The sequence below is a fragment of the Poecilia formosa genome, unplaced genomic scaffold (genome assembly GCF_000485575.1).
Source record: "Poecilia formosa unplaced genomic scaffold, Poecilia_formosa-5.1.2 Scaffold26, whole genome shotgun sequence".
Classification (NCBI taxonomy): domain Eukaryota; kingdom Metazoa; phylum Chordata; class Actinopteri; order Cyprinodontiformes; family Poeciliidae; genus Poecilia; species Poecilia formosa.
This window is the reverse complement of record NW_006799965.1, coordinates 350,601-367,571: the sequence shown is the minus strand read 5'-3', so window position 1 is coordinate 367,571 and position 16,971 is coordinate 350,601. Positions and strand designations below refer to the sequence as shown.

Below are 16,971 nucleotides of genomic sequence, written 5' to 3'. Positions count from 1 at the left end.
TAACAATTTTTGTTGATAATCTGTTGCTAAGAGATGAATGTGTTTACTGGTAACCAAGTGCCACGAAGTGAACATCAGAGTTTTACTTTTGCAAAATTTGCCAACTGTAAATGTCTTGTATCTGATTAGGTAAGCATTATTTCGAAAGAGTTTATGTTTTATAAACTATATAACTTGTTATTAATTTGGTTTTACGAGATAAACGTTTTCTACTGGTAACGAACTGCAACGAAGTATAAATCGAGATTTTTACTTTTGTGTTGAATGTGTGTTTAATATATTTACCACTGTCAAAAAAGAAAAGAAAAAAAAAAGAAAACTTTTCTGCAAAATTTACCAACTGCACAATTCTTGTTAGTGTATAATAAGTAGTATTTCAAAAGAGCAGAAGAAATCTTATGGTTTTTTTAACAGAAAGAATTTTTGTTGCTAATCTGTTGCTAAGAGATGAATGTGTTTTCTGGTAACCAAGTTCCACAAAATAAACTTCAAATTTTTAGTTTTGCAAAATTTGCCAACGGTAAATGTCTTGTCTCTAATTAGGTAAGCATTATTTCGACAGAGCTTATGTTTTATAAACTGTATAACTTGTTATTAATTTGGTTTTAAGAGATAAGCGTTTTCTTCTGGTAACGAACTGCAACGAAGTATAAATCGAGATTTTTACTTTTGTGTTGAATGTGTGTTTAATATATTTACCACTAATGACAATCAAAAAAAAAAAAAAAAAAACTTTTCTGCAAAATTTACCAACAGCACAATTCTTGTTAGTGTAAAATAAGTAGTATTTCAAAACAGAAGAAATCTTATGTTTTTTTTAACAGAAAGAATTTTTGTTGCTAATCTGCTAATCTGTTGCTAAGAGATGATCGCGTTTTCTGGTAACCAAGTTCCACAAAGTGAACATCAGAGTTTTAGTTTAGCAAAATTTGCCAACGGTAAATGTCTTGTGTCTAATAAGGTAAGCATTATTTCGAAAGAGCTTACGTTTTATAAACTATATAACTTGTTATTAATTTGGCTTTAAGAGATGAGCGTTTTCTACTGGTAACGAACTGCCACGAAGTACAAATCAAGATTTTTACTTTTGTGTTGAATGCTTGTTTTGCAATATATTTATCACTTTTCTACAAAATTCATCAGCTGCACAATTCTTGTTAAATAGTGTCAGATAAGTAGTATTTCAAAAAAACAGAACGAATTTTATGTTTTTGAACAATAACAATTTTTGTTGCTAATCTGTTGCTAAGAGATGAATGTGTTTACTGGTAACCAAGTGTCATGAAGTGAACATCAGATTTTAACTTTTGCTAAATTTGCCGACGGTAAATGTCTTGTATCTAATTAGGTAAGCATTATTTTGAAAGAGTTTATGTTTTATAAACTATCTAATTTGTCATTAATTTGGTTTTAAGAGATAAACGTTTTCTACTGGTAACAAACTGCAACGAAGTATAAATCGAGGCTTTTACTTTTGTGTTGAATGTGTGTTTAATATATTTACCACTAATGACAATCAAAAAATCAACACTTTCCTGGAAAATTCATCAGCTGCACAATTCTTGTTAAATAGTGTAAGATAAGTAGTATTTCAAAAAAGCAGAAGGAATTTTATGTTTTTGAACAATAACAATTTTTGTTGATAATCTGTTGCTAAGAGATGAATGTGTTTACTGGTAACCAAGTGCCACGAAGTGAACATCAGAGTTTTACTTTTGCAAAATTTGCCAACTGTAAATGTCTTGTATCTGATTAGGTAAGCATTATTTCGAAAGAGTTTATGTTTTATAAACTATATAACTTGTTATTAATTTGGTTTTACGAGATAAACGTTTTCTACTGGTAACGAACTGCAACGAAGTATAAATCGAGATTTTTACTTTTGTGTTGAATGTGTGTTTAATATATTTACCACTGTCAAAAAAAAGAAAAAAAAAAGAAAACTTTTCTGCAAAATTTACCAACTGCACAATTCTTGTTAGTGTATAATAAGTAGTATTTCAAAAGAGCAGAAGAAATCTTATGTTTTTTTTAACAGAAATAATTTTTGTTGCTAATCTGCTAATCTGTTGCTAAGAGATGATCGTGTTTTCTGGTAACCAAGTTCCACAAAATAAACTTCAAATTTTTAGTTTTGCAAAATTTGCCAACGGTAAATGTCTTGTCTCTAATTAGGTAAGCATTATTTCGAAAGAGCTTATGTTTTATAAACTGTATAACTTGTTATTAATTTGGTTTTAAGAGATAAGCGTTTTCTTCTGGTAACGAACTGCAACGAAGTATAAATCGAGATTTTTACTTTTGTGTTGAATGTGTGTTTAATATATTTACCACTAATGACAATCAAAAAAAAAAAAAAAAAAACTTTTCTGCAAAATTTACCAACAGCACAATTCTTGTTAGTGTAAAATAAGTAGTATTTCAAAACAGAAGAAATCTTATGTTTTTTTTAACAGAAAGAATTTTTGTTGCTAATCTGCTAATCTGTTGCTAAGAGATGATCGCGTTTTCTGGTAACCAAGTTCCACAAAGTGAACATCAGAGTTTTAGTTTAGCAAAATTTGCCAACGGTAAATGTCTTGTGTCTAATAAGGTAAGCATTATTTCGAAAGAGCTTACGTTTTATAAACTATATAACTTGTTATTAATTTGGCTTTAAGAGATGAGCGTTTTCTACTGGTAACGAACTGCCACGAAGTACAAATCAAGATTTTTACTTTTGTGTTGAATGCTTGTTTTGCAATATATTTATCACTTTTCTACAAAATTCATCAGCTGCACAATTCTTGTTAAATAGTGTCAGATAAGTAGTATTTCAAAAAAACAGAACGAATTTTATGTTTTTGAACAATAACAATTTTTGTTGCTAATCTGTTGCTAAGAGATGAATGTGTTTACTGGTAACCAAGTGTCATGAAGTGAACATCAGATTTTAACTTTTGCTAAATTTGCCAACGGTAAATGTCTTGTATCTAATTAGGTAAGCATTATTTTGAAAGAGTTTATGTTTTATAAACTATCTAATTTGTCATTAATTTGGTTTTAAGAGATAAACGTTTTCTACTGGTAACAAACTGCAACGAAGTATAAATCAAGATTTTTACTTTTGTGTAAAACATTATTATTTTACCCCCATTATTTACCACTAATGACAAAAAAATTAACTTTTCTTCAAAATTTACCAACTGCACAATTCTTGTTAGTGTAAAATAAGTAGTATTTCAAAAGAGCAGAAGAAATCTTATGGTTTTTTTTTACAAAAAGATTTTTTGTTGCTAATCTGCTAATCTGTTGCTAAGAGATGATCGAGTTTTCTGGTAACCAAGTTCCACATAGAGCAGAGCATAGAGCAGAACGGGCGGATGAACTAGTAATGAACAATGAAAAGCGGTGACTTTATGCTCTTATAATGAGGGAGGAACAGAATGACATTGAATGCAGATGTGTTAATCAGGGGATTAGGAGAGCAAACAAGCAGACTATGGGGAGATGAATAAGACACAAAGAAATTACAAACCAAGGGAAAAGGACTAACAATGTTCTGAGAGAAATAAACCCAAATGCATATGGAACCAACCACAAGAAGAAAAAAAGGAAAACCATAGATTTTTTTTTGTTGTATAATTTGCATTATTCCAGCATATTGATAATATCGTTGTAATGGATCAAGAATAATACATATTGTTGAAAGGCTCTCTGTGTTTATAAATTCATTTTTTCCTGTGGTGCCTTTTAGTTCTCCCAAAATTACTTCCTGTCAAAGTACGCTGGATGGGCGGTTCAGCTTGGGACAAGACTTGGTCATCTCATCCAGGGGTCATTGGGAGGCTGTTGCTGTTCCTCTGGCCTTTGTGTGGGTTACTCAGTTTGGAGAAGTCTGTCACCACCAGGGCCTTTTATCACCTCCTCTGTTAAAGTCAGGCCCTGGCAGGGACAAGCATTTGGCCTTGTTAGACAAGAACTGCTGTTTGGAAAATTAAAAAAAAAAAAAAAAGCTTCCTGCGTTGGATTTTTACTCTCAATAGAGTGACCCTGTATCCTCAGCTGTCCTGATGGCCTTTTTGTTGGTGCTTGTGATGCACGTAGCATTCTCATGGTTCATGTCTACAGTAAAAATGTAAAGGATTGTAGACAGGGCAGAGGAAAAAAAGTCTTTATTTTTATACTGTTTTGTTTTTCTGCTTGAGAAAATGTAGACTGCCTTAGTGATTTGCAGTAAAACTAGATTCATACTAACCTGATATGAATTCAAGTTTTTCAAATGTTTAAACTCTGAGAAGCAACAATATACTTATATCAGTAAATATATAGTCTCAGGGATGTTGTAGCCTAATTTGACATAGCTGTGCCAGGTTGCCTCAGGGTCTGTTGAACATTTTCAAAAAATTGTGGCACATGAGCATCACAACTTAAAGATAACATTCATACAGAATTTGCCACTATAAAATAATTGAGGGAATTGCTCGTACTGGGATACTGTAGAAATGATAATAATGTTCTGCGTGTTAATCTCATGCCGCACTACGCAGATGCTCTGTCTGCATTGATGAAGGTTTAGTCACTTCAGCATCCTAAATTCTGATCAGCATCCTAATACCCTGATTATTAATTAATCAGACTTATTTTATGATTAATTAATAAACAATGCCGCTCTTGGGAACACTCAAACGTTGTTCATAGTGTATTGAGCATTCACTTTCCAATGGTCAACTATTAACTAACAACAACAACAACAAAAAAAAAAAACATAAAAATGAAATCAGTAACGTTCCTGTCCTGGTGCAGCAATAGAGTATGGATTTTACCTTTTATCCCAATATATTCATATTATAGAAAACTGGGGCACATCATAATCGGCCCGCAAATTAAACAGCACCTCACGTTGCACAACATTAGCTTTATGTTTGGCTCCATGGAAAACACATTTTATATATTGAAAAATATACATAGCAAGATAAAAGCCAGTGTGGCACAAGTTTGAACCCAACCCTTCTTGACGCAGTAGGTACAAGGCGTGGGGCTCAGCTGAGGGAAGTGCAGCGGCAGCCAGGTTTGGATGACTGTGGACGGAAATAGGAAATTTAAAGGGAATGGCGTTGTTAGTTAGTGGAGATGGAGAGGAAGTGAGATTTACTGGGGCGAGGAGGATGAACGGGAGGCAAAGCTGAGTGTCTGCTGAATAATTCAGCGCCCCCTGTCTGTACAAGTTAGCATCAATGAAACTCAGAGCTTCCCCACTGACGACTGCATAATAGAGCCACCTCTGAAACCAAGTCTAACTCGGTGCACCGCAACATATCTGTGGGAATACATGGATGCACTTTGTGCTTCGGACAGTCACCCACACACCTGTGTACACAACTTCTCCTATATATTTCTGTAAATGCTAGAAAGAAATTAGCATTGGAAAGTTCAAACAAGGACTCAAAGAGCAAAATACACGCAGAACTAACTCAGGCTTCATGTCCCCAAAGTGTACACTGTGCTTGTGAATAATTCAGGCAGTGAAGAGAGCAGTGGCTTGCAGTGTAAGCTGCTGCTGAGACAGCAGGTGACCCTGCATCCAGCAACAAGGACATAGTGACTGTCTGCTCTCCTATATAAACATTTAAAGCCTTCACATACCAACTGGTTTTATAATGTCCAGAACAATGTTGCTTATTTTTGGACTCTAGAATCTTCTAGATTCTAGAGTCTGGTTTCTGGTTTTCCTGAATATACTATGGGTCTGATCTCAAATGGTGGGAAATGCTCCCTGTGGTCACCTTGGGGAGTGAGTTTCATACTATTCATATCCAACGGGTCTCAAAGGGTGCAGCTTATTTTTATTTTCCGTTTGAATCTTACCTTGAGTAATAAATCCCTCTTCCTTTGGCCATCTTGGCTCCGAAAGGGTCTCAGGATTTTCCACATGAGGATGTTCTGAGATCTTTAGAGACAGGAATATTCTTCACCTCAAAATCAATACTGGAAGTACTACTCATGCACATAGGACATATTTTAGTAGAGACCCTTAACTCTCCTGCCTAGTGTTGAAATTCTTTATTCCGTTTTGTTAAATATTTGGACAGTGCCAAAAAAAACAAACAAACAAAAAAATCCATCTTATTATTCTCTAACACAGTGTTTCTCAACCCTGGTCCTCACTGCACCCCCCCTATCCTGCATGTTTTACGTTTTTCCCTTCTGCTACACACCTGAATTATATCTCTGTGTGATTAACAAGCTTCTGCAGTACTTGATGGTCATGCAGTCATTTGAATCAGCTGTTCTGGAAAAGAGGCGCATCTAAAACATGCAGAGCAAGGGGGGCGGTGAGGACCAGGGTTGAGAAACACTGCTCTAACAGCTTCCGGCTCTTCTAAGATGCACCGTAAGTCAACCTGGAAAGCTGACCCAGAGGTTATATTTGCTGGAAAATATAGAAGACCTGGGGGGGAAAACTGGACACTAGAATAATTTAGTTTTAAAACACCTGCTTGAGGTTGAATAGAAATGGATTGGTGGACAAGGCCAAGTCCTGGACGTCTCAGGAGGACAGTGGTGAGTGAATGCATACGCTCCAGAGTTACCTTAATAACCAAGAATTTCAGGCAAAAAAGTGCCTAAAGTGATTCAGACATATGAACCAGTTTAGAGAAAAGTTATTGATGTAAATGTTATTTTCTTTCCCAGTTTGTTTATTTTGGGTGACTGTTTCTTTGACGTGATTGGTCTCAGATACATCTTTTTGTTGGGAAGAAAAAAAATCTTGTTAAACAGACTGGCCTCCCATGGGTCACTCCCAACCCCTGAGCATCTGTTTTAAACACTGATTAAAAACGTAGAGAAGTATAATCTCAATTGTTATTGGTATGAACACAAAACATAATACATTTTCAAAATCAAAAAGTAACTTATCAGCACTTCTGACATCAACTCATCCCTTTTAAATTTACTTAGGTACGTTTTTTTTTTATTTTAGATTCTTGTTTTTGTATTTACTAATCTAGTCAAGAATGTATTATCTTTTAAAGGAAACACAGTTGATGTTTGAAAAAATAATCAGGTTAATGAAAGGTAAACATGCTTACAGTGCAGGATATTATTTCTTTCAGCAATGCTCATTAAAGAGTTACACTGGGAATATAACAAGGTTATATCAGCTGGTTAATTAGTCAAATTTCCTCCCTGAGTAAATTCTGCAGTTGCCTGCGTTACAGACATGACTGTCTTTGTTGGCAGACAGGGAGAAAAGCTGCTGTGATCTTCTGCTGGGAGTGCAGTGTTTGTCTCACTAACAGTAACATAAATCGGATTAACATAGGTGAATAGACTTTGTTTTTTTTTTTCTCTTTTTACATTCTTTAGGTGCCACTATTTAATTTTGACTTGGTTTTGTCCTGTAAATTACACAGAGCCCTAAGCATTCCAGGAAAAAAAATGTTTGACTTAATTTTTTTCATAGAAATGTAAATAACTGCATTTGTAGGCCTCCAACCAAAAACATGCTCCTTGCTTCCCCCTAAACACAAAATTGCACATCTACTAAAACACAATCTAATATGGAGCTCTGCACCTTCCATGTCACCCCTTTTAAATCCAAGCTGTCTGTTGTCATAGAGCTCATCACGAGGTGTTGTCCTGCCTCCTGTTCATTTCCCCAGCTCCTTTCTTCTCGAGCAAAGTTGGATGGGCTTCACCCACTGTTCAAAAAATGATAAAAACACCTACTCAGCTTGTATCATCTTGAAGCGTCCTGTGGACATAAGCACTCCTTTGTATGATCGATACTTAAAAGCATTTAATTTCCATTTGTAAATTTGATCTCATAATTTAAGTCAATCATTTTGGGTTTCCTCTCGCTAACATTTCACAATAATTTGATGAAATTTTAGCCTGCTGACAATTATTCCACTAAAATGCCGTGACTCTGATTTCACTGGACGTTCCCATGTAGTTTGTATGTGGAGACTGACGGTGTGACTGGACAAACCCTTCCCTCCCCCTAAGCTCCCCGCTGTCTGATCGGGACATTTGCAGCGGTCCTCCTGAGCTTCGCGTTAGGACCACAGGAAGGTTAAAAAAATATATATGTCATGGATTCTTGACTTTGACTAAATTTAGTAGTATTATTTCTCTCAACTTTCTCATACCCTCACTGCGATGTAGAGCAGGGGGGGTAACCATTTACAGCAAAAAGGCTAACTAAGTAAGAGTATACTCTTACCGAGGGATCTAATGGTGGATATGGAAACTTTGAAGACTTTTGTTGTTTTTTTTACAATGTTTTTCTCCTCACTAAATCATAAATCACTAAATCAACATAATTTGCAATAGTTCCCTTTTTTCAGCCTACCCTTATGTATTGAAGCCCAGCTGATATTAGCTGCTTAATTAGCTGGGTTGTCTTGTCAGGTAGCCAGTCAGCACTCGGCTAAATTTAAGTCGTCTTCCATCAAACTGACTGGCAATATGAGGCAACATTTGGGGAATGGGCAGCACTCTGTCACTCTTTACTCCATGTAGCTGCAGACTTTAATACAAGAACACCAGCAATTTGTCTGTCATCTTGGTAAAGCTTTTTAAAACCCTTTTGCCCTTAATTATAAATCAGTCTCTAGTTTGGGTTTAGCAGCTCCACAGCGGACAAGAATTTGTACAGGCACGACAAAAACCTGATATATTTAAATACCAATCCTTCAAATATAGATGCAGCAAGGTATGCGTAGATGTTGCAGGAGCAGTTGAAGGCACCAACATTGTTTGCTGGTAACAACTTACGCAAAACTAGGACAAAACACGACACCAAATATTTAGGTAAACTCATCCGTTTTGACAGATGTTTAAACTCTGACATCAAGATCAAATTGGAAATTATGAAGCTGAATCAAAATCCCACCTGGCATCAAATGTTTGCCCTCAAAAATGGGTTTCTGGATCTAATAATGTCAATCGCTGTTTCAATTTCTTTGTGTGCCACAGTCAGAATCTAGTCAGACTGCTTATATTTACTAAGTGGGATATAATGGATTTTATAATACAAACAAGGTGAAGAGCAGAAACAAATTACTCCACTGGCCAGTCAAGACGCTGCTTGCTGTTCTCTTTTTGGTAATGCATTTATTGTCACAACAGATTACATTTACATGGTGTAGAGATGGGTGACAAACAGAAATGAAAGGGTTCACATCTCTATTGTGTTTTGTGTCTTTTTTTTTTTTTTTTTTTACTTAAATAAAACTGCATTCACAGAGCACACACTGGGTGCAGGTGATGGCCCCTAGCCACAGGAGCACCATATAAATTCATTTATTTATTTTTTTCTCTGCATACGTTTGTGGTCTTGTGGATTTGCATGTGCATTTTCATGGTGGGCATACAGTAGAGGAACCTTTTTCTTTAGGTTTAGGAGAATGAAGGTAATTTTTTCATGTATGGCACATATTTGATTTGTTTTTGTGCCATATAAAGAACGGCAAACACTTTTTGTGCTGTGGTGTTTGTTTTTTTTTTTATTTTGGCCACAAATTCTTCACATCTACCAAATAAAAGCCTGGATTTGGAATCGTACAATTTCCTGAGCAGTTTGTCAAGTTTAAACAGAAGCGATTCAACATTCTTGAAATCTTAAAACCATTTTTCTGTAATATAAAAAATGTACAATCTTAAGCCTTTAAATGCACTAAAAACTACTTTGTTTTCCTAACTCATCCATTGAACAAGCTAAAGAAAAGAAATACAATCTTTAATTTGTATTTTTCTTACACACAGGGCTATAGACTTTCGGTTGGGGGCTGGACGCTCTGGTGCCAGTGTGAATTTATTCATGGACAATTAAGGATGAGTTATGCAGAAAGCATTTCTATTTTATCTTTTCTCTTTTTTGTGTGTATGTGTTCACAAGTCTTCTCGTCAATACTCTCACCAAACTCATATTTATCATTCCCCTTCAAGAAAACATGCAAAAAACAAACCAATCTTTAATCCCATCTTCTTTCACCAATCTCTCATCTCCCATTAGTATTTATCTACAAACTTTGTGCTCGCATTTCTTTCTTTCATTTACATACACATCATTAATACAATCTCTTCATTCTACATGAAATGGTTTTTGCTTTTTTGGTCTGTGGGGCACGTTTTATACCATTTGGTGGGCAGTTGAGGGCTAATGAAGGGTTTCGACTGTTTGATCTTGGTTCATTTTGTTGTTCTTATGTAAATCTTTTGTGACAACAGCAAGACTACGCCCTTTTCTTGTCCTTGAAGGCTACTGTTGCTCATCCAAGTCAACAAGTTTAGACTAGTACAGATGAAAAGAAAATAATTAATACCAATGAGTTCCTCCATAAGCAGTCTGAGAGTAGAAATGTGATATTTATTTATTTTTTTCTCCCACCTGGGTCATCCTCTGTGTCAAGTGAAAGTTTATGCAATCCATCAGCAGAAGATATCCACATCCAGGAGGCGTTTTCACTCGGACAAAGCTCCGCTTGACCGTCAAAGCTCAAACAGTTCTGTGGCCTCTCCGGTCCCTTCACACATAAACAGGGCTAGTTTTTTTTTGTTTGTTGTTTTTGTTGTGTTTTTTTTTTTTTTTTTTATATTATCAGGCGCTCTTTCCTGCATCCGCCGTCGTAGTAAGTATACTGTATGTACATCATCTCTTCCAATGTCTGGTACTGATTAAGTGTTTTTGTGGTGGCTGTGAGAGTGGCATCCAGGCTGAGGTGGGGTGCAATGCGGTGAGTAGCGACGGTCATTGCTGGGGCAGTTCTGACGGCTGTTTCTTGGGTTTCAGAGTGTCTATGAGAGACTGGACGCTGCGTTTAACACTGGTGGTCACTCGGCGCGTTACTGAGTCTGAAGAGGGAGATGAGGAAGAGCCAGCACGCTGAGAGGGCGGCCGTGCCACCAGACACTTCTGGTACCGGAGCTGAGGAAGAGGAAGAGGAAGAGGGAGGGTGTGAGTGAGTAAGAGCGGTTAATGAGAATTCAGCTGAAGACCTTATTTACTTTCTTTTAATTATTTCTCATGTGGTCTATTATCAGTAAAGAAGAACATTTTTGCCCCCACATTCAGTTTGTTTAAGGGAAAAGGCTCAGTTTTCCTCATGTTCAATTTTTTTTTTTTTTACTATAAGGATCAGATTTTCTAGAAATAAGGTGTTTAAAAAAAGCGGAGGAAGTTTCAGACTGATCATGTTTATATATACTGAGGCTGAGAACAGTGGTACCTGATTCACCACCTTAGTATTTTAAGAAACAGCACTAATTATAAAAAAATATATATATATATAAAATATTTCTCAAGATAATGAGATGATTCATGTGGTCACAACAAAACAGATATGAGAATTTTACTTATTTCCAGATGACTGGATAATGAAGCTGTTAAGAATCTCATAATAATGAGACAAGGAAACTTAAAACAAACAAAAAACAAACAAGCTCACATTGTCTCGATAGGGTGAGGTAATTAAACTTGTGAAGTCCAATTTAGTTCAAAGTTATGTTATCTCACTAGACTAGAACTGATATCATGACAAAACAAACCTGAGGTACAAGATACTGTGTAATGAGTACAAAGGAAATTTAAGGCTTTCTTATCATGATAAAAGAAAGTAAAAAAAATCAGATCTTATTAATATTATTATAACAAAGCCAGTGCAAGGTTCAGTTATCTTGATATACAAGGATGACAAAATCGTATTTATAATAAAACAAGCTGGAGGTCTTGATCGAAATCTTGTTTGACATTTTCTTAAGCAGTTTCGTTTCTATTATGGTTGTCTGTGGTTCAGGTGATAAAGTGGGAGCTTCATTGCTTTAAATGCTAAGAACACACTGATTCTACAAGCATTCTAAATATGCATGTAAATTAAAATTCAACATTTATCCTTTTTTGTCAAAAATTCAAAATGAAATACAATATTTCAAAATTGGAGTCTGGAAAAGGGTCAGGAACTCTGACAGACGACACAGAAGAAGGCTGCAGTTCAACACGTTTAGTTTCAGGACTTACCACACAAGCCGCCTGCACCGCCTCCGACACGCTGCCTGCATTCGGGTCACACCAGAAGACGTGACACTGGAAGTGCTGGTTCCCAGTGTCCATGATGAAGGCAAATGTATGCACGTCCCGTCCCACGCCCATGAAGGACAAAAACCGCACACGGCACTCCACCATCACCTCCTCCTCTTCCTCCTGTGCAGCCATCAAAGAGGAGAGTCAAAGCTCTAATCTGCCTCTCTTTTTAATTGATAAGCCTATTCTCATCTTTTATTTATTTTAAAACCCCTGGTTAGTCACAAACCCCCCCCCTGCCTTCTCTTTGATGACAGCCACGGTGGTGTCCGCAATGCTTAGTATGACAGGGGTCCATTCTTCTTTGCCTGTGGATGACAGGAGGTTTTCTATGGCCCCGTTAATAATGTCCATACCTGGGGACGAAACACACGGTATCCTCAAAACACTACACATCTACTAAAAAGTATTTTTTATTTTTTTTGTTTTTTTTTTTGATGAGAGAGGAATTCAGTGTGATTCCAGCTTTACCTATTGGGCGAGACACATATGTCACACCAAGATAAAACACATGGAACTTCTGCACCAGTTCAGTCTTTGGCATGGGGAACTCTACAGAGAGAAAACACACATTCAGACATCCACAGCAAGCCTAATCAGAGGACAAGATCTGATTTTTCAAAAGAGGAGTGCACACACGATAATTGGCTTAAAGCTGAGAAATAAACAAACACTGAATATTTTAATATTTTTGCTCTGCTGTTGACATGATTAGAGCATAAAAAAAGATGGAGGCGCATACTGGATTTTGGAGGACTGACTGTGTGAAAGCTCTGCTGGCACCTGTTTATACTTTGGCCTGTGGGCAGAGATGACTGCATCACAAAATAAGTGATCAAAGCAACCATTTGCACTTCAATCAGCGTACCACGTTAAAGATCTTCGACTCCCAGGAAGCAAATCGTTGACACAATAGAGTGTTCGCTCAACAGGGCTGGGTTGATTTCTGACACGGCAAAATGACAAACAATACGAGCACCGAAATAATCAAAAACTAACAAAAGGGTGTGTAAAAATAAATAAAATCAATAAATAAAGGATTTTAGAATCATAAATGGCAAAGTTATTATCTGTAGAAAACAGATATTTAAACTGTTGCTCAAAAAAAATAAAAACTTAGCGTAAACTAGCTTGGAAGATGGACTCCGTTTTAAGGAATATGCAAAATGGAGATCAGGAGAGTGAGGTAATTTCTGGGATTTGATAATTAATATGTTTTATTGCTAGACTAACCATTGTTAGCTGTATAATCCTGGTTTTACAGCTTACAGTTTGTGGGTGACCTTTCTATTGACATGGGGTCTTTGTTATGGCCGCAGACTTTGCTGCTGTTCTTAACCCATTTTGTAATTAATTTGATGGCATGCTTCTTACCACTGTCCATTGGAAAACCCATTTGTGTCCAGGGTTTTATTTCCTGGCTGATGTCTTGAGCTTCAGTATTTTTGCAGAAACTTATTTTTTCATGATGACATCTATTTTAGTCCCCTCACCCTGATGTTGTACGTTAGGACAGTGTACAGACCTTCAGGCTTCTTTTTGACATCATCGTCTGGGTTTACTACATTGTTTAATGGCATAGTTTTCTATTCTACAATGCCATTCTGTCAAGAGGATGGATCTCGTAAAGTTTGGTATTTACTGAGGTGTTATTTGTTGGGCTTTATAAGAACCAGTGCTTCAGAAGCAATGATATGGTTCATCCATTATGAGCTCAATATTGTTCACTGAATTTTAACAAATGACAAATCTTTGAGTTCAGAGATGTGAAGCTTTGCAGACGCAGGGGATCATTGGGTTATATTTGATCTTGGGGTCGAGGTGGAAGCTGTGGAGCACCAGGCATTTCCCTAAAGGAACTGTTATTGGATTTTAATGAGGTTGACTGTCTCCATAAGTGAGCTGCTGTTATGGTTCTTTTATATTCTGATTCCCTCTGTGGCTTGCCCTCAACACTCTGCTTACATGCACACCAGCTGAGGTTATCGCAGAGGATTGGTTGTGCTGGACCTTTTCCTCTTTTTCTCCAATAATTACTTAGGACTGAGACAAGCAAGCAGTGGGAATAAGCAAACAAGGTTATGAACAGAACTATCTATAGACAACTGTCCTTTGTTTACACAATTCTTCTTTGCTGCTCCTGAGACAACAGGAGCATCCTTTCCCAAAAAAATAAGAGCCTAGACATGTTGGAAAAACTCTGTAATGGGAAAACAAAAGACTACAATGTGGAGATTTTCCATGGCTGACAAATGATATTTTTACACGAGGAAACTACAAAGAAAATGAAAAGAAAATTAGTCTGCGCGTGATATGTTGAATTCCTTATGTTGTGGGGGTATAAATCTTTTCAAACATTCACATTTAGGATTTTCTCTTTCTTCAGGATTGATGATTATAATTTAAAGCCTTTTGGATTAAAATAAGCAAGGGCAGATAAATAAATGCTAAGGAAACTAATTATTCTGGAAATGTTATCAAAGTATCCTCTGAAGTAATGGAAATGTGTGTGTGTGTGTGTGTGTGTGTTTACCTTGTAGGGGCACATCAGAGCCATTCTGAGAGGAGCTGCCAGCCGCAGCTTTAGCACTTTTTCTTTCAGCCATAATCTGAAAAGAAATTTATATGTGAAAAAGGACATGAAGTAAGAAACAGCAAACCAAAACAGAAGTAAACAAAAGAAAGAAAGGCCTGGGGGAAATTATTAAAAATTAAAAATGGAAGAATATGATGACCAGAATATGAATTCCAAGAGAGTAGGGACGGGCAAAACTTTCAGCAGATAACAAGAAGGCTAATGTTGAACCGCAAAGTTGCTCTGTTTTATCCCTAAGATCTACCAGGAAACCAAAAGACAAAACTTGGACACAATCTTATATCTGCAAAATGTTTTATACAAGCTTTCAGTCACAAAACTCACCAAGCCAAAGTTATTATTTTTTTAAGAAAAATCTGGCATAGAACATGCCAGATTTGGAAAAAGGTTTTCAGTTTTTCAGAAATCTAAGAAGACATTCTCTAAAAATAAACATTTTGGTTTTAGAAAAGAAACGGCCTTAATTTCCCACAAAGGGGGAAATTCAGATTTTAGTAATGTTAGCCACCATCATCACTATTCGCTAATATAAAATGCTAAAGGTGGTTTAAAACCTTTTATCATAGCTGAAACACAAAAATAGAACAGAAATTTACATAAGGGTACTTAGATTGTTTGTTCAATTGTGCAAAAGTGCAACAAATTCAACAAATTTGAGCAGAGTTTCCTATAAATTTAGAGTTTTATACAAATTATGTGCCTCTCTGAATTGTGTTTTATTAATCAGAAATGTTGGTTCAAAGTGTAAGTATGGTAATTTGGTGCTTGCTGAATATAAATGGTTTGAGTTATTTTCATGCTGACTACAAGAAAATACGTAAATATATCTCCTTCATTCGTACAGATAAAATGGATACTGCCCTCTTTCCGGTTTTGGGGCCACATCTCCCTTTCTTGGAGATGTGCGCTCTTTAAAGAGAGTTGAATATTCTGCAAGGCCTCTGCACCGGGCCAGTGCGCTCTCTACAGACCCTTGATAAATTGCAGGCGTCATTAATCAAAGTCGACAGTCTGTCTGCAACTCTGCTAACAGGGGAGCCTAAAAGACACACATTCACTCTAAGGCACAAAACGGAGTGCAGTTCAATGTGCTGCTCAGCCGCGAAACTCAGGTCACCAAGTTTGTCCCCTGCAGTAAAGAGAAAACCACCAGTGTGTTTAAAATAGGTAGTTTGAGGGTATGACTTGTGGTACCGTGTAATGCACAGAGATAAAGACACTTTCTTTGCTTTGGGATTGGAAATCTAAAAGCGTGTAAAAGAATGAAAAACTTATTTTTTTCTCTAAATGGGTCATCATTTCTCTTAGGAGGAACATCTGTCATTCCACAAATTCATCCTTTACAAGGGCAGCACTGACCAGAGGACGGGCTAGTTTTCATAGATGCTCGTATGAAACCACACACTTTCGCCCATATGAGCTACAATGTTTTCCTGGGTGAAATGTTGTCTTGGGCTGGGATGATTTGTAGACCCATTGCTGGCTGTTTTCACATAATATTTATGTGCAGGTCTTACAGAATCCCATTTCGGAGTTTGCTCATGTAAAAAGGATCATCATTGCTTCACAGACTGAAGCAATGACTCGGAGAAGATTTTAATAACAGGCATTAGGATTAAGGTAGCATTCACAGCTTTCTGTTTGTGAGATGAGAAATTGGCCTTCGTTCACGCGAGATCGCTCATACTGGCAGACGGCTTTTTAATGGTTGCGCATATCTGTAGGTGCTACGCAACAGCTGGAAAGGTTGTGATATCATCATGGTTTGATTGCGCATTCTAAATGGTTTAAGACCTTCTTGTTTTTCAGCCCAATGTAAAGGTAAAATGTCATTCTTGTTTCGTTAAATGGCGCCGATATCTGCTGCAGAGTCACACATCAAAGTATCTCTAATAAGAAAGCCACATTTACTTTCTGCAGCATTTCTATCTTTCTTTGAGAAACTGCAAAACCAACATGCACATTATTCACAAAGCGGTTTTAGGAGAATAAACTAGACTGCACACAGTAGATAAAGGGTTACATACTAGAAACAAACCTTAAGCACAACACAGTAATCAAAGTAAGTAAACACAGTAAGTGAACAGAGACAAGTTATCTTCATGAAAATGAAGACGGTGGACGATCAAAGATCTCTTTGTGCCGCTCACACAAGGGAAAGCTTGTTTAACTCTTTTAGCTTTTGTTCTTACACATTTACCATTATGTAAATGTGTAAGGCTACAGCAGTTATAAAAACCACCACCATGAAAAACTGTTCTCCTCTCAGGATAAAATGCACCGATTCAAAAACGGATTACTCACTTCA

The 16,971-nt window shown here is 36.6% G+C and overlaps 1 protein-coding gene across 5 annotated transcripts in view; it reads right to left on the bottom strand.

The window, feature by feature from the left end:
- Positions 1-9,191: 9,191 nt before the first annotated feature.
- Positions 9,192-16,971, bottom strand: part of apbb2a (amyloid beta (A4) precursor protein-binding, family B, member 2a) — a 42,515-nt gene continuing 34,735 nt past the window's right edge. For all 5 annotated transcript variants that reach the window (XM_016669568.1, XM_007548230.2, XM_007548227.2 and 2 more), the window contains 5 exons: positions 14,601-14,676; positions 12,539-12,619; positions 12,308-12,423; positions 12,005-12,187; positions 9,192-10,915 (listed from right to left, as the gene is read on the bottom strand). In XM_016669568.1, the coding sequence (XP_016525054.1) occupies positions 10,739-10,915; positions 12,005-12,187; positions 12,308-12,423; positions 12,539-12,619; positions 14,601-14,676 (633 nt within the window). In that variant the 3' untranslated portion in view covers positions 9,192-10,738. The remainder of the gene's footprint in view (positions 10,916-12,004; positions 12,188-12,307; positions 12,424-12,538; positions 12,620-14,600; positions 14,677-16,971) is intronic.